The 23,622-nt window shown below is 40.4% G+C and overlaps 1 protein-coding gene across 5 annotated transcripts in view; it reads right to left on the bottom strand.

The window, feature by feature from the left end:
* gab2 (GRB2-associated binding protein 2) overlaps positions 1–23,622 on the bottom strand; it is a 183,671-nt gene that overhangs the window by 81,312 nt on the left and 78,737 nt on the right. For 3 of the 5 annotated variants that reach the window (XM_071357959.1, XM_071357958.1, XM_071357960.1), the window contains exon 2: positions 14,821–15,124. In XM_071357959.1, coding sequence (XP_071214060.1) covers positions 14,821–15,124 — 304 coding nt within the window. Of the gene's footprint in view, positions 1–14,653; positions 14,706–14,820; positions 15,125–15,227; positions 15,365–23,622 lie in introns of those variants that run through there. The other 2 variants (XM_071357961.1, XM_071357962.1) reach the window with 2 other exon arrangements.

Genomic DNA, 23,622 nt, shown 5'->3' with positions numbered 1-23,622 from the left:
GACAGAACGAGAGAACGAGACAGACAGACAGAACGAGAGAACGAGACAGACAGACAGAACGAGAGAACGAGACAGACAGACAGAACGAGAGAACGAGACAGACAGACAGAACGAGAGAACGAGACAGACAGACAGAACGAGAGAACGAGACAGACAGACAGAACGAGAGAACGAGACAGACAGACAGAACGAGAGAACGAGACAGACAGACAGAACGAGAGAACGAGACAGACAGACAGAACGAGAGAACGAGACAGACAGACAGAACGAGAGAACGAGACAGAGCGACAGACAGAGCGACAGAGAAAGAGCGAAAGAGAGAGAGACCTCAAAATGGCAGCAGGACATATGCCCAGGCCGTGAGCAAGGCAACAGGCCCAACCCCTACTATTACACACGCCCAAGCTCCATCATGCGACATAAGAAGTATGTATCAGATGCTCAACATGCTCTGCTCACACCTACTGTGATGGTCCGGGCCTAAATCACACAAAAACAACACTAGACACTATGGAACACAAAGCTTTTACTATCTCATCCTGGAATATACAAGGTCTGATGTCATCTGCCTTTGGCCTAAAGAGCAGGAACCCAGATTTCATCAAATAAATTGGAAATACAGACATTGTCATCCTACAAGAAACATGGTATAAAGGAGACGGACCCACTGGTTTTCCTCTAGGTTACAGAGAGCTGGTAGTACCATCCACCAAATTACCAGGTGTGAAACAGGGAAGAGACTCAGGGGGTATGATAATTTGGTATAGAGCAGACCTAACTCACTCTATTAAATTAATCAAAACAGGAACATTTTACATCTGGTTGGAAATGATCTCAACAGAGAAAAATGTCCTCCTGTGTGCTACCTATATCCCCCCACTAGAATCCCCATACTTTAACGAAGACAGCTTCTCCATCCTGGAGGGGGAGATCAACCATTTCCAGGCCCAGGGACATGTACTAGTCTGTGGAGACCTAAATGCCAGAACTGGACAAGAACCTGACACCCTCAGCACACAGGGGGACAAACACCTGCCAGGAGGTGACAGCATTCCCTCCCCCGGATGCCCCCCTAGACACAACAAAAACCAGTCACAACTCCTGCAGCACTGTCGGACGCTGGGTATGTACATAGTCAATGGTAGGCTTCGAGGGGACTCCTATGGTAGGTACACCTGTAGCTCATCTCTTGGCAGTAGTACCGTAGACTACTTTATCACTGACCTCAACCCAGATCCTCTTAGAGTGTTCACAGACAGCCCACTGAAACACCTATCAGATCACAGCAAAACCACAGTCTACTTGAACGGAGCAATACTCAATCATGAGTGTCACGATCGTGTGGAAGAGAGACGGACCAAAACACAGCATTTGGAAAATAAGCCATCTTCTTTATTTATAACGACGAAGATGAAAACGAAACACTTACACAAACTATACAAAACAACAAACGATCGTGAAGCTAAATAACATAGTGCACACACACAGGCTACAAACGTTCTACATAGACAACTACCCACAAACAGCTAAAGCCTATGGCTACCTTAAATATGGCTCCCAATCAGAGACAACAATAACCAGCTGTCTCTGATTGAGAACCAAATCAGGCAACCATAGACTTTCCTAAACACCTACACTCAACCATAGACAATACTAGACACATACACTCCACACAAACCCATACACTAAAACCAACACCCCCTTTACCATAATAAACACCCAAAACACAAACATACCCCATGTCACACCCTGACCTAACTAAAATAATAAAGAAAACAAAGAATACTAAGGCCAGGGCGTGACAATGAGGCACCAAATCCAAAGGAACGGAATTATATTAAGAAATGCTATAGATGATGGAAGGAAAACTACCAAAAAACAATTAGGCAACAACAAATACAATACCTTCTAGATAATTTCCTGAACAAAATGTTTCACTGTAATAGTGAAAGTTTAAACTTGGCAGTAAAAAACCTAAACAGTATATTCAGCTTCCTTATCAAATCAAAAAATGTCAAGAAGACAACCTAAGAAAACGATCAACAATGACAAATAGTTTGATGACGACGGTAAAAACCTAACAAAGAAATTGAGAAACGTATCCACCCGATAACAGAGACCCAGAAAACTTGAGCCTTCACTATGGTGAATCACTAAAACAATACAGAAATACACTACGGAAAAAGAAGGAACAGCACGTCAGAAATCAGCTCAATGTAATTGAAGAATCCCTAGAATCTAACCACTTCTGGGAAAATTGGAAAACTCTAAACAAACAACAACATGAAGAGTTATCTATCTAACAGAGATGGATAAACCACTTCAATCTGAGAAAAATGAAAAAAGAGAAAAAAAGAGGGAACTAAGGCAACTGTCCCCTTCCTCGCGACGTTCACGCCCATCTGCGGCCCGCTAATCGTTAGCTGTCTTATCGGCTGCTATCTGAATAGGTCTATCGGACAATTTTTCTTGGGTCACTATAACTATATCTATTTTGCCAATTGGATTGATCCCCTCTACCACACAGAACCCCACTAATCTACCGACAGAAACGCACGAGGTGGCTAAAAACAGACCTCCATCCTCTGCTAGCTTGCTACTGATGGCCCGGCTAGCTGTCTGAATCGCCGGGACCCCAACCAACCTCTACTCACTGGACCCTTATGATCACTCGACTAAGCATGCCTCTCCTTAATGTCAATATGCCTTGTCCATTGCTGTTCTGGTTAGTGTTTATTGGCTTATTTCACTGTAGAGCCTCTAGCCCTGCTCACTATACCTTATCCAACCTTTCAGTCCCACCACCCACACATGCGATGACATCACCTGGTTTCAATGATGTTTCTAGAGACAATATCTCTCTCATCATCACTCAATACCAGCGAGCAGGCCTTTCTAATCGACCTGGCCGGGGTATCCTGGAAGGATATTGATCTCATCCCGTCAGTAGAGGATGCCTGGTTATTTTTTTTATTTTTTTTAAATGCCTTCCTCACCATCTTAAATAAGCATGCCCCATTCAAGAACTTTAGAACCAGGAACAGATATAGCCCTTGGTTCTGTCACGTTCTGACTATAGTTCTTGTGTGTTGTGCTTGTTTTAGTGTTGGTCAGGACGTGAGCTGGGTGGGCATTCTATGTTGTGTGTCTAGTTTGTCTGTTTCTGTGTTCGGCCTAATATGGTTCTCAATCAGAGGCAGCTGTCAATCGTTGTCCCTGATTGAGAATCATATATAGGTGGCTTGTTTTGTGTTGGGGATTTGTGGGTGGTTGTTTCCTGTCTTTGTGTTTTCTATGCACCAGCTAGTATCGGTTTGCCACTTTTTTGTTATTTTGTTATTAAATGTGAACACTTTTGTTATTAAGTGTTCACATTTATCGTTCGTATTAAACATGTTGAGCACTGGCTACGCTGCATGTTGGTCTGATCCCTGTTACACCCCCTCTTCTAGTGAAGAGAGGGAAGGCTGCCGTTACAGGTTCTCTCCAGACCTGACTGCCCTTAACTAACACAAAAACATCCTATTGCGTTCTGCATTAGCATCAAACAGCCCCCGTGATATGCAACTTTTCAGGGAAGCCAGAAAACAATATACACAGGCAGTTAGAACAGCCAAGGCTAGCTTTTTCAAGCAGAAATTTGCTTCCTGCAACACAAACTCAAAAAAGTTCTGGGACACTGTAAAGTCCATGGAGAATAAGAGCACCTCCTCCCAGCTGCCCACTGCACTGAGGCTAGGAAACACTGTCACCACCGATAAATCCACTATAATTGAGAATTTCAATAAGCATTTTTCTACGGCTAGCCATGCTTTCCACCTGGCTATCCCTACCCCGGTCAACAGCACTGCACCCCCCACAGCAACTCGCCAAAGCCTTCCCCATTTCTCCGTCTCCCAAATCCCTTCAGCTGATGTTCTGAAACAGCTGCAAAATCTGGACCCCTAAAAATCAGCCGGGCTAGACAATCTGGACCCTTTCTTTCTAAAATTATCTGCCGGAATTGTTGCAACCCCTATTACTAGCCTGTTCAACCTCTCTTTTGTGTCGTCTGAGATTCCCAAAGATTGGAAAGCAGCTGCGGTCATCCCCCTCTTCAAAGGGTAATACGATCCTACACGTAACATTAGATAGCGAGCTAGCCAGCTAACGTCAGCTAGCAAGCTAACAGTACACTTGAAATGAAACCACTTTCTGTCAAAATTAGAAACGTGTAATATCTGAAAATGTAGCTAACAAGAATATCTTTCCCGTATACATCATCGATGTACGCGTCTCCTGTCACGGATGCCACGGTTGTTTAGTTTGAAGATGTAATCCAGAGACAGGTGTTTTCTCCATCTCTTTAACTATCATACTCTAATTCCACTGATTTCAAAACTCGGTCCTCCAGAAAGTGGAGAGCAACACTGATGCAGTTCTACATTTAAAAAAGCTGCATTAGACAGGATTACATACTGACCAGCTCAAATAGACAGAAGCATGCTATATGGCTGACCAATCCAAACTCATCTCTCGGCATGTCCAGCCCACTCTTAAGTCTCTTATCTAGGTTTGTAATTTAACAATTTTATTTGTATTTACAGATGGCACACAATGTTATTATTTAGGCAAATTAATGTTCACATGTTCCGGAAGGCATTTCTAAAAAAAAAAAAAAAAAACGCATTTTGATAAAAAACAAGTTTATGTTCAAATGGCTCTCTTGTGAAGTAGTGGAACGCGATATAAGCCAAGATTCCTGCGAGGGCACTAGAACAGTCTGCAGCACCCAGCCTCACCCTACTAGAATCTGAAGTCAAATGTCTACTGTTTGCTGATGATCTGGTGCTTCTGTCCCCAACCAAGGAAAGCCTACAGCAGCACCTTTCTGCACAGATTCCTTCAGACCTGGGCCCTGACAGACCTGGGCCCTGACAGTAAATCTCAGTAAGACAAAAATAATAGTGTTCCAAAAAAGGTCCAGTTTCCAGGACCACAAATACAAATTCCATCTAGACACCGTTGCCCTCGAGCACACAAAAAACTATACATATCTCGGCCTAAACATCTGCGCCACAGGTAACTTCCACAAAGCTGTGAACGATCTGAGAGACAAGACAAGAAGGGCCTTCTATGCCATCAAAAGGAACATAAAACTCAACATCCCCAATTAGGATGTGGCTAAAAATACTTCAATCAGTTAAAGAACACATTGCCCCTTATGGTTGTGAGGTCTGGGGTCCGCTCACCAAGCAAGAATTCACAAAATGGGACAAACACCAAATTGAGACTCTGCATGCAGAATTCTGCAGAAATGTCTACAGCGTAGAACACCAAATAATGCATGCAGAGCAGAATTAGGCCGATACCCACTAATGATCAAAATCCTGATAAGAGCCGGGCTTCCGAGTGGCGCAGCGGTCTAAGGCACTGCATCGCAGTACTAGCTGTGTCACTACAGATCCTGGTTCGATTCCAGGCTGTGTCGCTGACGGCCGTGACCGGTAGACCCATGAGGCGGCGCGCAATTGGCCCAGCGTCGTCCGGGTTAGGGGAGGGTTTGGCCAGCGCACTAGTGACTCCTGTGGCGGGCCGGGCGCATGCACGCTAACACGGTCGCCTGGTGTACGGTGTTTCCTCCTGCACATTGGTGCGACTGGCTTGCGGGTTAAGCGGGCATTGTGTCAAGAAGCAGTGCAGCTTGGCGGGGTCGTGTTTCTGAGGACTCACAGCTCTTCGCCTGCCGAGTTTCACCTAACAGCTTTGGGAGTTTATCAATGTTTCATTTTTTTTCAAAATATTTATAATCTGAGGGAAATATATGTCTCTATGTTCATACATTGGCTAGGAGGTTAGGAAGTGCAACCGGACACATAAATACCGGACACACAGCTCTTCGCCTGCCGAGTCCGTACCAATTGGATACCACGAAATTTGGGAGAAAAAAGGGGTAAAACAAATTAAATAAACACATTTAAAATAACCATTTTTACAACCACCTAAAAGGAAGCAATTACCAAACCATCCGGGTTAGGGGAGAGTTTGAGAGATGAATATTTATATTTTTCCAGGAGAAGAGTCCCATAAGCAAGGCGGTCCTGGGGCTCTATTCACAAACACAAACAGACCCCACAGAGCCCCAGGGCAGCAAAACAATTAGACCCAACCAAATTATGAGAACGCAAAAATATAAATATTTAACAAACTGTAATTGAACTAGCAAAACAAATGAGAAAACTAGAATGCTATTTGGCCCTAAACAGAGAGTACACAGTGGCAGAACACTGACCCTAAATTAAGGAAAGCTTTGACGATGTACAGACTCAGTGAGCATAGCCTTGCTATTGAGAAAGGCCGCCGTAGGCAGACCTGGCTCTCAAGAGAAGACACACTGCCCACAAAAGGAGGTGGAAACTGGGCTGCACTTCCTACTCTCCTAATTGTATGACCATAGAGAGAGATATTTCCCTCAGATTACACAGACCCACAAATATTTTGTAAAGAAATGAAACATTGATAAACTCCCAAAGCTGTTAGGTGAAATACCACATTGTGCAGTTACAACTGTCTTCCATTTGCTTTGTAAACATAAAGAGAGAATTCTGTCTGTCGTGGCGTGGGGGTGTAGCAGACGTATGTGTGTTCATGACAGTGGGGGTGGGGCAGTAGGCAGCAAGCCATGCTATATCAATACTCAGATCGGTCTGTGCCAAGCAGAGCAGTGCAGACTCCAGGGACAGGCAACAAGGTTAGCCTGGGGCAGTGGAGTAATGTACTGTTCTCTGCTCTCCAAATCTCTGTCTCTCTGTCTCGCTCTGTCTGTCTGTCTTGCTCTCTGCCTCTCTCTCTGCCTCTCTCTCTCTGCCTCTCTCTCTCTGCCTCTCTCTCTCTGCCTCTCTCTCTCTGCCTCTCTCTCTCTGCCTCTCTCTCTCTGCCTCTCTCTGCCTCTCTCTCTGCCTCTCTCTCTGCCTCTCTCTCTGCCTCTCTCTCTGCCTCGCTCTGCCTCTCTCTGCCTCTCTCTGCCTCTCTCTGTCTCGCTCTGTCTGTCTGTCTGTCTCGCTCTGTCTGTCTGTCTGTCTCGCTCTGTCTGTCTGTCTGTCTCGCTCTGTCTGTCTGTCTGTCTCGCTCTGTCTGTCTGTCTGTCTCGCTCTGTCTGTCTGTCTGTCTGTCTCGCTCTGTCTGTCTGTCTGTCTCGCTCTGTCTGTCTGTCTGTTTCGCTCTGTCTGTCTGTCTGTCTCGCTCTGTCTGTCTCGCTCTGTCTGTCTCAATTCAATTTCAATTCAAGGGGCTTTATTGGCATGGGCAACATATGTTAACGTTGCCGAAGCAAGTGAAATAGATAATAAACTAAATTGAAATAAACAATAAAAATGAACAGTAAACATTACACTCACAAAAGCTGCAAAATAATAAAGACATTTCAAATGTCATAATATGTATATATCCCGTGTTGTAACGGATTGTAACCCTAAATCAGATGGGTAGACTACTAGACTATATATATGTCAGGATATGTAACCCTAAATCAGATGGGTAGACTACTAGACTATATATATGTCAGGATATGTAACCCTAAATCAGATGGGTAGACTACTAGACTATATATGTCAGGATATGTAACCCTAAATCAGATGGGTATACTACTAGACTATATATATATGTCAGGATATGTAACCCTAAATCAGATGGGTATACTACTAAACTATATATGTCAGGATATGTAACCCTAAATCAGATGGGTAGACTACTAGACTATATATATATGTCAGGATATGTAACCCTAAATCAGATGGGTATACTACTAAACTATATATGTCAGGATATGTAACCCTAAATCAGATGGGTAGACTACTAGACTATATATATGTCAGGATATGTAACCCTAAATCAGATGGGTAGACTACTAGACTATATATATGTCAGGATATGTAACCCTAAATCAGATGGGTAGACTACTAGACTATATATGTCAGGATATGTAACCCTAAATCAGATGGGTATACTACTAGACTATATATATATGTCAGGATATGTAACCCTAAATCAGATGGGTATACTACTAAACTATATATGTCAGGATATGTAACCCTAAATCAGATGGGTAGACTACTAGACTATATATATATGTCAGGATATGTAACCCTAAATCAGATGGGTATACTACTAAACTATATATGTCAGGATATGTAACCCTAAATCAGATGGGTAGACTACTAGACTATATATATGTCAGGATATGTAACCCTAAATCAGATGGGTAGACTACTAGACTATATATGTCAGGATATGTAACCCTAAATCAGATGGGTAGACTACTAGACTATATATATGTCAGGATATGTAACCCTAAATCAGATGGGTATACTACTAAACTATATATGTCAGGATATGTAACCCTAAATCAGATGGGTAGACTACTAGACTATATATATGTCAGGATATGTAACCCTAAATCAGATGGGTAGACTACTAAACTATATATGTCAGGATATGTAACCCTAAATCAGATGGGTAGACTACTAGACTATATATATGTCAGGATATGTAACCCTAAATCAGATGGGTAGACTACTACACTATATATGTCAGGATATGTAACCCTAAATCAGATGGGTAGACTACTAGACTATATATATGTCAGGATATGTAACCCTAAATCAGATGGGTAGACTACTAGACTATATATATGTCAGGATATGTAACACTAAATCAGATGGGTAGACTACTAGACTATATATATGTCAGGATATGTAACCCTAAATCAGATGGGTAGACTACTAGACTATATATATGTCAGGATATGTAACCCTAAATCAGATGGGTAGACTACTAGACTATATATATGTCAGGATATGTAACCCTAAATCAGATGGGTAGACTACTAGACTATATATATGTCAGGATATGTAACCCTAAATCAGATGGGTAGACTACTAGACTATATATATGTCAGGATATGTAACCCTAAATCAGATGGGTAGACTACTAGACTATATACAGTGCATTCGGAAAGTGTTCAGCCCCTTGACTTGTTCCACATTTTGTTATGTTCAAGCCTTATTCTAAAATGGATCAAAAAAAAAAAATCCTCATCAATCTACAACACAATACCCCGTAAAAACAAAGTGAAAACACTATACCTTATTTACATAAGTAGTCAGACCGTTTGCTAAGAGACTCGATATTGAGCTCAGGTGCATCCTGTTTTCATTGATCATCCTTGAGATGTTTCTACAACTTCAAATCAAATGTTATTGGTCACATACACATGGTTAGCAGATGTTATTGCGAGTGTAGAAAAATGCTAATGCTTCTAGATCCAATAGTGCAGCAGTTTCTAACAGGTAATATTAGGGGTTGCACATTTTGGGGAATATTCAGAGGTGGAAACTTTCCGTAGGAATTAACGGGAATATATGGGAATTAACGGAAATATATACAAATGATTATTAATACCATTTAAATGTAGATGTTTTTTGCATTGGATATATTTATCCATATCATATGGAGACAGAAACGTAAACCTTTTACCTTATTATAAGTAGACATACTTGCAAATGATGAAATCCTTCTAATAAAAAAAAAAAACCGATTTAGTTACGAATTGAACTTTAATTACATGAGTTGACTCTTCACATGGGATGATTTCTCTGAACAACTAAAGGGAGTATTAAATGATCCATCGCATCTCCCAGAAACATTTTCAACATACATCTGTAAAATTATAGTTTCTAGACTAAAGCTTTGGTTGTCTTCCTTTCAGGCTTCCATGTCTTCTCCCTGGACCTCATCAATGTCCACCTCTTGAACATCAGACTCTGAGGCCTCATCTTCACTGTCACTTTCCAACCTTGTTGAGGATGGCTCGTTGTCAGGCTCAAAAAAACTCAAATTTGTCTGGATGGCCACCAATTTGTATTGGTCAGCCTGTTGCGTGCTTTGGTGTGTGTGTTCCCAAACAAGGACCAGTTGCGCTCTGAGACGGCTGATGTTGGTGGGATTTGGAGGATGATGGAGGCAACAGAAGAAAGAGCCTCAGATCCACAAAGTCCCTTCCACCAGGTGGAGCTTCAGGCAGAAGTCTTCACGCTTTTTGATGTATTTCAGAACTGCAGTTTCCTCTGCTTGGAGCCACAGTGAAGTGGGCAGGGCAGTACGGAGTTCTTCTCTTACATCTGCCAGCAGAGTCTGAACATCAGACAGGATGGCATTGTCTCCCTCAATCTGTGGCAAAGGCTTCAGGAGGTTTCAGGAGTTTCAGGCTGCTTACTACTCTCTCCCAAAATACACCATCCAGGAGGATCCTCTTGATGGGGCTGTCCATATCGGCAGACTGTGATATCACCATTTCTTGGAGAGACTCCTTCCCCTCCAGGAGACTGTCAAACATGATGAAAACACCACCCCAACGGGTGTTGTTGGGCAGCTTCGATGTGGTGCTCTTATTCTTCTCACTTTGCTTGGTGAGGTAGATTGCTATTGATAAGGTGTCTGATTCCTCATTTTCACCTCAAACAGAAGTAGAGGGACTTTTGTCAAAGGTTGCTTGTTGTGAGCGCTGAGGGAACTTTATGCACTTGGCCAGATGATTCTGCATCTTTGTTGCATTCTTCACATATATACAGTATATACATATGAGATGAGTAATGCAAGATATGTAAACACTCTTAAAGTGGCATTATTAAAGTGACAAGTGTTCCATTTATTAAAGTGGCCAATGATTTCAAGTCTGTAGGTAGAAAGCCGCCTCTCTGTGCTAGTGGTGGTTGTTTAACAATCTGATGGCTTTGAGATAGAAGCTGCTTTTCAACCTCTCTGTCCCAGCTTTGATGCACTTGTACTGACCTTGCCTTCTGGATGATAGCGGGGTGAACAGGCAGTGGCTCGGGTGGTTGTTGTCCTTGATGATCCTTTTTGCCTTTATGTGACATCGGGTGTTGAAGGTGTCCTGTATTCCTGGTCGTAGTGATGGTCGTATTCCTGGTCGTAGTGCTGGTCGTATTCCTGGTCGTATTCCTGGTCGTAGTGCTGATCGTATTCCTGGTCGTAGTGCTGGTCGTATTACTGGTCGTAGTGCAGGTCGTATTCCTGGTCGTAGTGCTGGTTGTATTCCTGGTCGTAGTGCTGGTCGTATTGCTGGTCGTATTCCTGGTCGTAGTGCTGGTCGTATTCCTGGTCGTAGTGCTGGTCGTAGTGCTGGTCGTAGTGCTGGTCGTATTCCTGGTCGTAGTGCTGGTAAGTTGACATCTCTCTGATATCCAATATTTCTTCCCAGCTGTATGTATTAACACTTAAGGTTTCCTGGGCTAACAATGTAAGAAATAATACATAACAAAACGAAATACTGCAGTCTCCTAAGGACTTGAAGCGAAGCTGCCATCACGATCGGCGCCATCTTGCAAAGATCCTTGATTGAGGTCCACCTGTGGTTAATGAAATTGATTGGACATGATTTGGAAAGGCACAGTTGACAGTGCACGTCAGAGCAAAAACCAAGCCATGAGGTCGAAGGAATTGTCCCTAGAGCTCCGAGACAGGACTTGAACCCGTTTGAACATACTGTATCTGGAAAGACCTGAAAATAGCTGTGCAGCGACGCTCACCATCCAACCTGACAGAGGTTGAGAAGATCTGAAGAGAGGAATGGGAGAAACTCTCCAAATACAGGTGTGCCAAGCTTCTAGCGTCATACCCAGGAAGACTCGAGGCTGTAATCGCTGCCAAAGGGACTTCAACAAAGTACTGAATAAAGGGTAATGTAAATATGATAGCAAATTCATACAAATAAAAAAAATAAAAAATGTGTAGATTGAGAGGAAAAACAATTTAATACATTTTAGAAAAAGGCTGTAACGTAACAAACAAAATGTGTAAAAAGTCAAGGGGTCTGAACACTTTCCAAATGCATGGTATACTGTGGTTTTATACTGTATACTGTATACCCTGATGTTATTACACTGTGGTTTTAATAAGACAACACCCTGATGTTATTACACTGTGGTTTTAATAAGACAACACCCTGATGTTATTACACTGTGGTTTTAATAAGACAACACCCTGATGTTATTACACTGTGGTTTTAATAAGACAACACCCTGATGTTATTACACTGTGATTTTAATAAGACAACACCCTGATGTTATTACACTGTGGTTTTAATAAGACAACACCCTGATGTTATTACACTGTGGTTTTAATAAGACAACACCCTGATGTTATTACACTGTGGTTTTAATAAGGCAACTCCCTGATGTTATTACACTGTGGTTTTAATAAGACAACACCCTGATGTTATTACACTGTGGTTTTAATAAGACAACACCCTGATGTTATTACACTGTGGTTTTAATAAGACAACACCCTGATGTTATTATACTGTGGTTTTAATAAGACAACACCCTGATGTTATTACACTGTGGTTTTAATAAGGCAACTCCCTGATGTTATTGTCATGTTTTGTCATTGATTATCATGTCTTGTCCCTGTGCTTCCCTTCTATTCGTTTCCCTCTGCTGGTCTTATTAGGTTCTTTCCCTCTTTCTATCCCTCTCTCTCCCCCTCCCTCTCTCCCTCTCTCGCTCTCTCTCTCTATCGTTCCGTTCCTGCTCCCAGCTGTTCCTCATTCTCCTAACTACCTCATTTACTCTTTCACACCTGTCCCCTATTTTGCCCTCTGATTAGAGTCCCTATTTCTCCCTCTGTTTTCCGCTTCTGTCCTTGTCGGATCCTTGTTTGATGTTTGCTGTTCTGTGTCCTTGTTCCGCCCTGTCGTGTTTTTGCCTTCTTCAGATGCTGCGTGTGAGCAGGTGTCTATGTCAGCTACGGCCTGTGCCTTCCCGAAGCGACCTGCAGTCTGTGGCCGCGTCTCCAGTCGTTCCTCTCTACTGACGAGAGGATTTCAGTTTTCCTGTTTTGGATTTACCTAAGATAATATCCAGGAGTATCGGTTTTTGTTTAAGACTGGAATAAAGACTCTGTTTCATTTAAGTCGCTTTTGGGTCCTCATTCATCAGGATAACAGTTATTACACTGTGGTTTTAATAAGACAACACCCTGATGTTATTACACTGTGGTTTTAATAAGACAACACCCTGATGTTATTACACTGTGGTTTTAATAAGACAACACCCTGATGTTATTACACTGTGGTTTTAATAAGACAACACCCTGATGTTATTACACTGTGGTTTTAATAAGACAACACCCTGATGTTATTACACTGTGGTTTTAATAAGACAACACCCTGATGTTATTACATTGTGGTTTTAATAAGACAACACCCTGATGTTGGTCCCGTGTGGCTCAGTTGGTAGAGCATGGCGCTTGCAACGCCAGGGTTGTGGGTTCATTCCCCACGGGGGGACCAGGATGAATATGTATGAACTTTCCAATTTGTAAGTCGCTCTGGATAAGAGCGTCTGCTAAATGACTTAAATGTAAATGTAAATGTTATTATACTGTGGTTTTAATAAGACAACACCCTGATGTTATTACACTGTGGTTTTAATAAGACAACTCCCTGATGTTATTATACTGTGGTTTTAATAAGACAACACCCTGATGTTATTACACTGTGGTCTTAATAAGACAACACCCTGATATTATCATTTAAGCTGAAGCTATTGAGGGATCCAATCATACGGTCCCAGGAAACACACAACCAACACACAACGTTGTCCCAGCAAACACACAACGTTGTCCCAGCAAACACACAACCGCCACACAACGTTGTCCCAGCAAACACACAACCGCCACACAACGTTGTCCCAGCAAACACACAACCGCCACACAACGATGTCCCAGCAAACACACAACCGCCACACAACGTTGTCCCAGCAAACACACAACCACAATATAACGTCCCAGCATTGTGATATCATATTGCAGATGAACTGTTCTCTGCCTGCCGTTTTGACAATGAGGCAAAACTGATCCGATTAGAGAATGTAGGAGGAAGGAGAGAGGGGGATCAAAGAGAGAGAGACCCAGAAAACAACCCCTAACCTACTGCACCTCAGATACAAAACAACCCCTAACCTACTGCACCTCAGATACAAAACAACCCCTAACCTACTGCACCTCAGATACAAAACAACCCCTAACCTACTGCACCTCAGATACAAAACAACCCCTAACCTACTGCACCTCAGATACAAAACAACCCCTAACCTACTGCACCTCAGATACAAAACAACCCCTAACCTACTGCACCTCAGATACAAAACAACCCCTAACCTACTGCACCTCAGATACAAAACAACCCCTAACCTACTGCACCTCAGATACAAAACAACCCCTAACCTACTGCACCTCAGATACAAAACAACCCCTAACCTACTGCACCTCAGATACAAAACAACCCCTAACCTACTGCACCTCAGATACAAAACAACCCCTAACCTACTGCACCTCAGATACAAAACAACCCCTAACCTACTGCACCTCAGATACAAAACAACCCCTAACCTACTGCACCTCAGATACAAAACAACCCCTAACCTACTGCACCTCAGATACAAAACAAGACTCCTAGGTGGGTGGGGGTGGGGCTAAGGGCTGGGTGTAGGTTCAGGGGTCATAGTACATATCGTAGTTGTTCTCCTCTGACTGGTTGAACCAACCAGGTTAAAGGTTAAGTAGGATTCAGGGGTCAGAGGTCAGAGGTACGTACCGTGGTTGTTCTGCTCTGACTGGTTGAACCAACCAGGTTAAAGGTTAAGTAGGATTCAGGGGTCAGAGGTCAGGGGGTACGTACCGTGGTTGTTCTGCTCTGACTGGTTGAACCAACCAGGTTAAAGGTTAAGTAGGATTCAGGGGTCAGAGGTCAGGGCTACGTACCGTGGTTGTTCTGCTCTGACTGGTTGAAGCCACACAGCTGACAGATAGAGCGAACCCACTTGTTCATCTCCTCCTCGGTCTCTGCCACCAGGTAAAAGGTACGCTCTGACGTCTTGATGTCGAACACGAAGCTATCCTGAAACTCCTTCCTCTTGAAGGTCAGCCCGGCGTCCACCTGCTCACAGCAGTGCAGGTCGATGATCCGGATGGGCTTCTTAGACCGGTCGTTCTTATAGTACTCCAGGACATCAGGGTCGCCAGACATACGACCACTACGCAGGATGAACCAACGCTTTTTCCACGCCTGGAGAGAAGAAGAGAAATACAAAACAAAAAAAAACAGGGATTCAACAAATTATATAACCGTGGAAACACAAAAAACAACTCTGTGTGATCACAAACCTTACCGGCGCTCAATTCAAAAGTCAAAATCAGACCAACTTCAACAAGTCATTTAGTCAACAGTGATTCCCCTGGAGAACAAAGTCATCAACTCTGTCTGTGTCTGTTCCCACAGTCCGTTCCCATGGTAATGGTGTAAGAGACAGTTGAGCAACAGTTGGGGAGTTAACTCTGATCAAACACACAGATTGAGATCAGAGGCAGAGTTGGTGGTTTGGGGGCAGGTGTTACTCCCCCCCCCCCCCCCCCAACGTATTTCCTGTGCTGCTCATATCCCTCAGAGAGAAGAGAGAGAGACACACACACACACACACACACACACACACACACACACACAAACAGATCCTCTGTGACAGCTTCACTCCAGCAAACACACCTGCAGGGGGCGGGCTCCTCCCTATCACAAAAGTGACTGACAGCTGGACAAGCCAATAAGAATCTGGCCAAACGTGGATGTCCAATGGAGTGCAGCCGAGGGAATGTCCTCTCAGGCGGTGACAATAAAGAGGCCTTCATAAAGCAAATATTACGAATACAATGACAGACACAATGTTATGGACACCTGTATCCTGTACACAGAGACAGATACAATGTGTACAAACAGTAAGGACAGTAAATTAATAGGAAAGGTGTGTATATACAGTAGTTATATAGAATGGTGTGTATAGACAGTATAGACAGTAGTTATATAGGATGGTGTGTATAGACAGTAGTTATATAGGATGGTGTGTATAGACAGTAGTTATATAGGATGGTGTGTATAGACAGTATAGACAGTAGTTTTATAGGATGGTGTGTATCGACAGTAGTTTTATAGGATGGTGTGTATAGACAGTAGTTATATAGGATGGTGTGTATAGACAGTAGTTATATAGGATGGTGTGTATAGACAGTAGTTATATAGGATGGTGTGTATAGACAGTAGTTATATAGGATGGTGTGTATAGACAGTAGTTATATAGGATGGTGTGTATAGACAGTAGTTATATAGGATGGTGTGTATAGACAGTAGTTATATAGGATGGTGTGTATAGACAGTAGTTATATAGGATGGTGTGTATAGACAGTAGTTATATAGGATGGTGTGTATAGACAGTAGTTATATAGGATGGTGTGTATAGACAGTAGTTATATAGGATGGTGTGTATAGACAGTAGTTATATAGGATGGTGTGTATAGACAGTAGTTATATAGGATGTGTGTATAGACAGTAGTTATATAGGATGTGTGTATAGACAGTAGTTATATAGGAGGGTGTGTATAGACAGTAGTTATATAGGAGGGTGTGTATAGACAGTAGTTATATAGGAGGGTGTGTATAGACAGTGTAGACAGTAGTTATATAGGATGATGTGTATAGACAGTAGTTATATAGGATGATGTGTATAGACAGTAGTTATATAGGATGGTGTGTATAGACAGTAGTTATATAGGATGGTGTGTATAGACAGTAGTTATATAGGATGGTGTGTATAGACAGTAGTTATATAGGATGGTGTGTATAGACAGTAGTTATATAGGATGGTGTGTATAGACAGTAGTTATATAGGATGGTGTGTATAGACAGTAGTTATATAGGATGGTGGGTATAGACAGTATAGACAGTAGTTATATAGGATGGTGTGTATAGACAGTAGTTATACAGGATGGTGTGTATAGACAGTATAGACAGTAGTTATATAGGATGGTGTGTATAGACAGTAGTTATATAGGATGGTGTGTATAGACAGTAGTTATATAGGATGGTGTGTATAGACAGTAGTTATATAGGATGGTGTGTATAGACAGTAGTTATATAGGATGGTGTGTATAGACAGTAGTTATATAGGATGGTGTGTATAGACAGTAGTTATATAGGATGGTGTGTGCAGACAGTAGTTATATAGGATGGTGTGTATAGACAGTAGTTATATAGGATGGTGTGTATAGACAGTAGTTATATAGGATGGTGTGTATAGACAGTAGTTATATAGGATGGTGTGTATAGACAGTATAGACAGTAGTTATATAGGATGGTGTATATAGACAGTAGTTATATAGGATGGTGTGTATAGACAGTAGTTATATAGGATGGTGTGTATAGACAGTAGTTATATAGGATGGTGTGTGTAGACAGTAGTTATATAGGATAGTGTGTATAGACAGTAGTTATATAGGATGGTGTGTATAGACAGTAGTTATATAGGATGGTGAGTATAGACAGTAGTTATATAGGATGGTGTGTATAGACAGTAGTTATATAGGATGGTGTGTATAGACAGTAGTTATATAGGATGGTGTGTATAGACAGTAGTTATATAGGATGGTGTGTATATACAGTAGTTATATAGGATGGTGTGTATAGACAGTAGTTATATAGGATGGTGTGTATAGACAGTAGTTATATAGGATGGTGTGTATAGACAGTAGTTATATAGGATGGTGTGTATAGACAGTAGTTATATAGGATGGTGTGTATAGACAGTATAGACAGTAGTTATATAGGATGGTGTGTATAGACAGTAGTTATATAGGATGTGTGTATAGACAGTATAGACAGTAGTTATATAGGATGGTGTGTATAGACAGTAGTTATATAGGAGGGTGTGTATAGACAGTAGTTATATAGGATGGTGTGTATAGACAGTAGTTATATAGGATGGTGTGTATAGACAGTAGTTATATAGGATGGTGTGTATAGACAGTATAGACAGTAGTTATATAGGATGGTGTGTATAGACAGTAGTTATATAGGATGGTGTGTATAGACAGTAGTTATACAGGATGGTGTGTATAGACAGTAGTTATATAGGATGGTGTGTATAGACAGTATAGACAGTAGTTATATAGGATGGTGTGTATAGACAGTATAGACAGTAGTTATATAGGATGGTGTGTATAGACAGTAGTTATATAGGATGGTGTGTATAGACAGTAGTTATATAGGATGGTGTATATAGACAGTAGTTATATAGGATGGTGTGTATAGACAGTAGTTATATAGGATGGTGTGTATAGACAGTAGTTATACAGGATGGTGTGTATAGACAGTAGTTATATAGGATGGTGTGTATAGACAGTAGTTATATAGGATGGTGTGTATAGACAGTAGTTATATAGGATGGTGTGTATAGACAGAAGTTATATAGGATGGTGTGTATAGACAGAAGTTATATAGGATGGTGTGTATAGACAGTAGTTATATAGGATGGTGTGTATAGACAGTAGTTATATAGGATGGTGTGTATAGACAGTAGTTATATAGGATGGTGTGTATAGACAGTATAGACAGTAGTTATATAGGATGGTGTGTATAGATAGTATAGACAGTAGTTATATAGGAGGGTGTGTATAGACAGTAGTTATATAGGATGGTGTGTATAGACAGTAGTTATATAGGATGGTGTGTATAGACAGTAGTTATATAGGATGGTGTGTATAGACAGTAGTTATATAGGAGGGTGTGTATAGACAGTATAGACAGTAGTTATATAGGATGGTGTGTATAGACAGTAGTTATATATAATGGTGTGTATAGACAGTATAGACAGTAGTTATATAGGATGGTGTGTATAGACAGTAGTTATATAGGATGGTGTGTATAGACAGTAGTTATATAGGATGGTGTGTATAGACAGTAGTTATATAGGATGGTGTGTATAGACAGTAGTTATATAGGATGGTGTGTATAGACAGTAGTTATATAGGATGGTGTGTATAGACAGTATAGATAGTAGTTATATAGGATGGTGTGTATAGACAGTATAGACAGTAGTTATATACGATGGTGTGTATAGACAGTATAGACAGTAGTTATATAGGATGGTGTGTATAGACAGTAGTTATATAGGATGGTGTGTATAGACAGTATAGACAGTAGTTATATAGGATGGTGTGTATAGACAGTAGTTATATAGGATGGTGTGTATAGACAGTAGTTATATAGGATGGTGTGTATAGACAGTAGTTATATAGGATGGTGTGTATAGACAGTAGTTATATAGGATGGTGTGTATAGACAGTAGTTATATAGGATGGTGTGTATAGACAGTAGTTATATAGGATGGTGTGTATAGACAGTATAGACAGTAGTTATACAGGATGGTGTGTATAGACAGTAGTTATATAGGATGGTGTGTATAGACAGTAGTTATATAGGATGGTGTGTATAGACAGTAGTTATATAGGATGGTGTGTATAGACAGTAGTTATATAGGATGGTGTGTATAGACAGTAGTTATATAGGATGGTGTGTATATACAGTAGTTATATAGGATGGTGTGTATAGACAGTAGTTATATAGGATGGTGTGTATAGACAGTAGTTATATAGGATGGTGTGTATAGACAGTATAGACAGTAGTTATATAGGATGGTGTGTATAGACAGTAGTTATATAGGATGGTGTGTATAGACAGTAGTTATATAGGATGGTGTGTATAGACAGTAGTTATATAGGATGGTGTGTATAGACAGTAGTTATATAGGATGGTGTGTATAGACAATAGTTATATAGGATGGTGTGTATAGACAGTAGTTATATAGGATGGTGTGTATAGACAGTATAGACAGTAGTTATATAGGATGGTGTGTATAGACAGTAGTTATAATAGGATGGTGTGTATAGACAGTAGTTATAATAGGATGGTGTGTATAGACAATAGACAGTAGTTATATAGGATGGTGTGTATAGACAGTAGTTATATAGGATGGTGTGTATAGACAGTAGTTATATAGGATGGTGTGTATAGACAGTAGTTATACAGAATGGTGTGTATAGACAGTAGTTATATAGGATGATGTGTATAGACAGTAGTTATATAGGATGGTGTGTATAGACAGTAGTTATATAGGATGGTGTGTATAGACAGTAGTTATATAGGATGGTGTGTATAGACAGTATAGACAGTAGTTATATAGGATGGTGTATAGACAGTAGTTATATAGGATGGTGTGTATAGACAGTATAGACAGTAGTTATATAGGATGGTGTGTATAGACAGTAGTTATAATAGGATGGTGTGTATAGACAGTAGTTATATAGGATGGTGTGTATAGACAGTAGTTATATAGGATGGTGTGTATAGACAGTAGTTATAATAGGATGGTGTGTATAGACAGTAGTTATATAGGATGGTGTGTATAGACTGTAGTTATATAGAATGGTGTGTTTAGACAGTAGTTATATAGGATGGTGTGTATAGACAGTAGTTATATAGGATGGTGTGTAGAGACAGTAGTTATATAGGATGGTGTGTATAGACAGTATAGACAGTATAGATAGTAGTTATATAGGATGGTGTGTATAGACAGTATAGACAGTAGTTATATACGATGGTGTGTATAGACAGTATAGACAGTAGTTATATAGGATGGTGTGTATAGACAGTAGTTATATAGGATGGTGTGTATAGACAGTATAGACAGTAGTTATATAGGATGGTGTGTATAGACAGTAGTTATATAGGATGGTGTGTATAGACAGTAGTTATATAGGATGGTGTGTATAGACAGTAGTTATATAGGATGGTGTGTATAGACAGTAGTTATATAGGATGGTGTGTATAGACAGTAGTTATATAGGATGGTGTGTATAGACAGTAGTTATATAGGATGGTGTGTATAGACAGTATAGACAGTAGTTATACAGGATGGTGTGTATAGACAGTAGTTATATAGGATGGTGTGTATAGACAGTATAGACAGTAGTTATATAGGATGGTGTGTATAGACAGTAGTTATATAGGATGGTGTGTATAGACAGTAGTTATATAGGATGGTGTGTATAGACAGTAGTTATATAGGATGGTGTGTATATACAGTAGTTATATAGGATGGTGTGTATAGACAGTAGTTATATAGGATGGTGTGTATAGACAGTAGTTATATAGGATGGTGTGTATAGACAGTATAGACAGTAGTTATATAGGATGGTGTGTATAGACAGTAGTTATATAGGATGGTGTGTATAGACAGTAGTTATATAGGATGGTGTGTATAGACAGTATAGACAGTAGTTATACAGGATGGTGTGTATAGACAGTAGTAATATAGGATGGTGTGTATAGACAATAGACAGTAGTTATATAGGATGGTGTGTATAGACAGTAGTTATATAGGATGGTGTGTATAGACAGTAGTTATATAGGATGGTGTGTATAGACAGTAGTTATACAGAATGGTGTGTATAGACAGTAGTTATATAGGATGATGTGTATAGACAGTAGTTATATAGGATGGTGTGTATAGACAGTAGTTATATAGGATGGTGTGTATAGACAGTAGTTATATAGGATGGTGTGTATAGACAGTATAGACAGTAGTTATATAGGATGGTGTATAGACAGTAGTTATATAGGATGGTGTGTATAGAAAGTAGTTATATAGGATGGTGTGTATAGACAGTATAGACAGTAGTTATATAGGATGGTCTGTATAGACAGTAGTTATATAGGATGTGTGTATAGACAGTAGTTATACAGGATGGTGTGTATAGACAGTAGTTATATAGGATGGTGTGTATAGACAGTAGTTATATAGGATGGTGTGTATAGACAGTAGTTATATAGGATGGTGTGTATAGACAGTAGTTATATAGGATGGTGTGTATAGACAATAGTTATATAGGATGGTGTGTATAGACAGTAGTTATATAGGATGGTGTGTATAGACAGTATAGACAGTAGTTATATAGGATGGTGTGTATAGACAGTAGTTATAATAGGATGGTGTGTATAGACAGTAGTTATATAGGATGGTGTGTATAGACAGTAGTTATATAGGATGGTGTGTATAGACAGTAGTTATAATAGGATGGTGTGTATAGACAATAGACAGTAGTTATATAGGATGGTGTGTATAGACAGTAGTTATATAGGATGGTGTGTATAGACAGTAGTTATATAGGATGGTGTGTATAGACAGTAGTTATACAGAATGGTGTGTATAGACAGTAGTTATATAGGATGATGTGTATAGACAGTAGTTATATAGGATGGTGTGTATAGACAGTAGTTATATAGGATGGTGTGTATAGACAGTAGTTATATAGGATGGTGTGTATAGACAGTATAGACAGTAGTTATATAGGATGGTGTATAGACAGTAGTTATATAGGATGGTGTGTATAGACAGTATAGACAGTAGTTATATAGGATGGTCTGTATAGACAGTAGTTATATAGGATGTGTGTATAGACAGTAGTTATACAGGATGGTGTGTATAGACAGTAGTTATATAGGATGGTGTGTATAGACAGTAGTTATATAGGATGGTGTGTATAGACAGTAGTTATATAGGATGGTGTGTATAGACAGTAGTTATATAGGATGGTGTGTATAGACAATAGTTATATAGGATGGTGTGTATAGACAGTAGTTATATAGGATGGTGTGTATAGACAGTATAGACAGTAGTTATATAGGATGGTGTGTATAGACAGTAGTTATAATAGGATGGTGTGTATAGACAGTAGTTATATAGGATGGTGTGTATAGACAGTAGTTATATAGGATGGTGTGTATAGACAGTAGTTATAATAGGATGGTGTGTATAGACAGTAGTTATATAGGATGGTGTGTATAGACTGTAGTCCAATTTGTAAGTCGCTCTGGATAAGAGCGTCTGCTAAATGACTTAAATGTAAATGTAAATGTAGTTATATAGAATGGTGTGTTTAGACAGTAGTTATATAGGATGGTGTGTATAGACAGTAGTTATATAGGATGGTGTGTATAGACAGTATAGACAGTAGTTATACAGGATGGTGTGTATAGACAGTAGTTATATAGGATGGTGTGTATAGACTGTAGTTATATAGAATGGTGTGTTTAGACAGTAGTTATATAGGATGGTGTGTATAGACAGTAGTTATATAGGATGGTGTGTATAGACAGTAGTTATATAGGATGGTGTGTATAGACAGTAGTTATAATAGGATGGTGTGTATAGACAGTAGTTATACAGGATGGTGTGTATAGACAGTAGTTATATAGGATGGTGTGTATAGACTGTAGTTATATAGAATGGTGTGTTTAGACATTATAGACAGTAGTTATATAGGATGGCTTCCTGCCAACCAGAACCTCTATACCAGGCGGTGTCAGAGGAAGGCCCTAAAAATAGTCAAAGACTCCAGCCACACTAGTCATAGACTGTTCTCTCTGCTACCACACGGTAAGCGGTACCGGAGTGCCAAGTCTAGGTCCAAAAGGCTTCTTAACAGCTTCTACCCCCAAGCCATGAGACTCCTGAACCGCTAATCAAATGGCTACCCAGACTATTTGCATTGCCCCCCCCCCCCCATTGCCCCCCCCCCCCCCCCTACATTGCTGCTACTCTCTGTTTATTATTTATGCATAGTCACTCTAACTCTGCCTACAAATTACCTCAATTACCTCCACTAACCTGTACCCCAGCACAT

This window comes from Salvelinus alpinus, chromosome 21 (genome assembly GCF_045679555.1).
Source record: "Salvelinus alpinus chromosome 21, SLU_Salpinus.1, whole genome shotgun sequence".
NCBI classification, from domain to species: Eukaryota; Metazoa; Chordata; class Actinopteri; order Salmoniformes; family Salmonidae; genus Salvelinus; species Salvelinus alpinus.
This window is presented reverse-complemented; position numbering and strand designations above follow the sequence as displayed.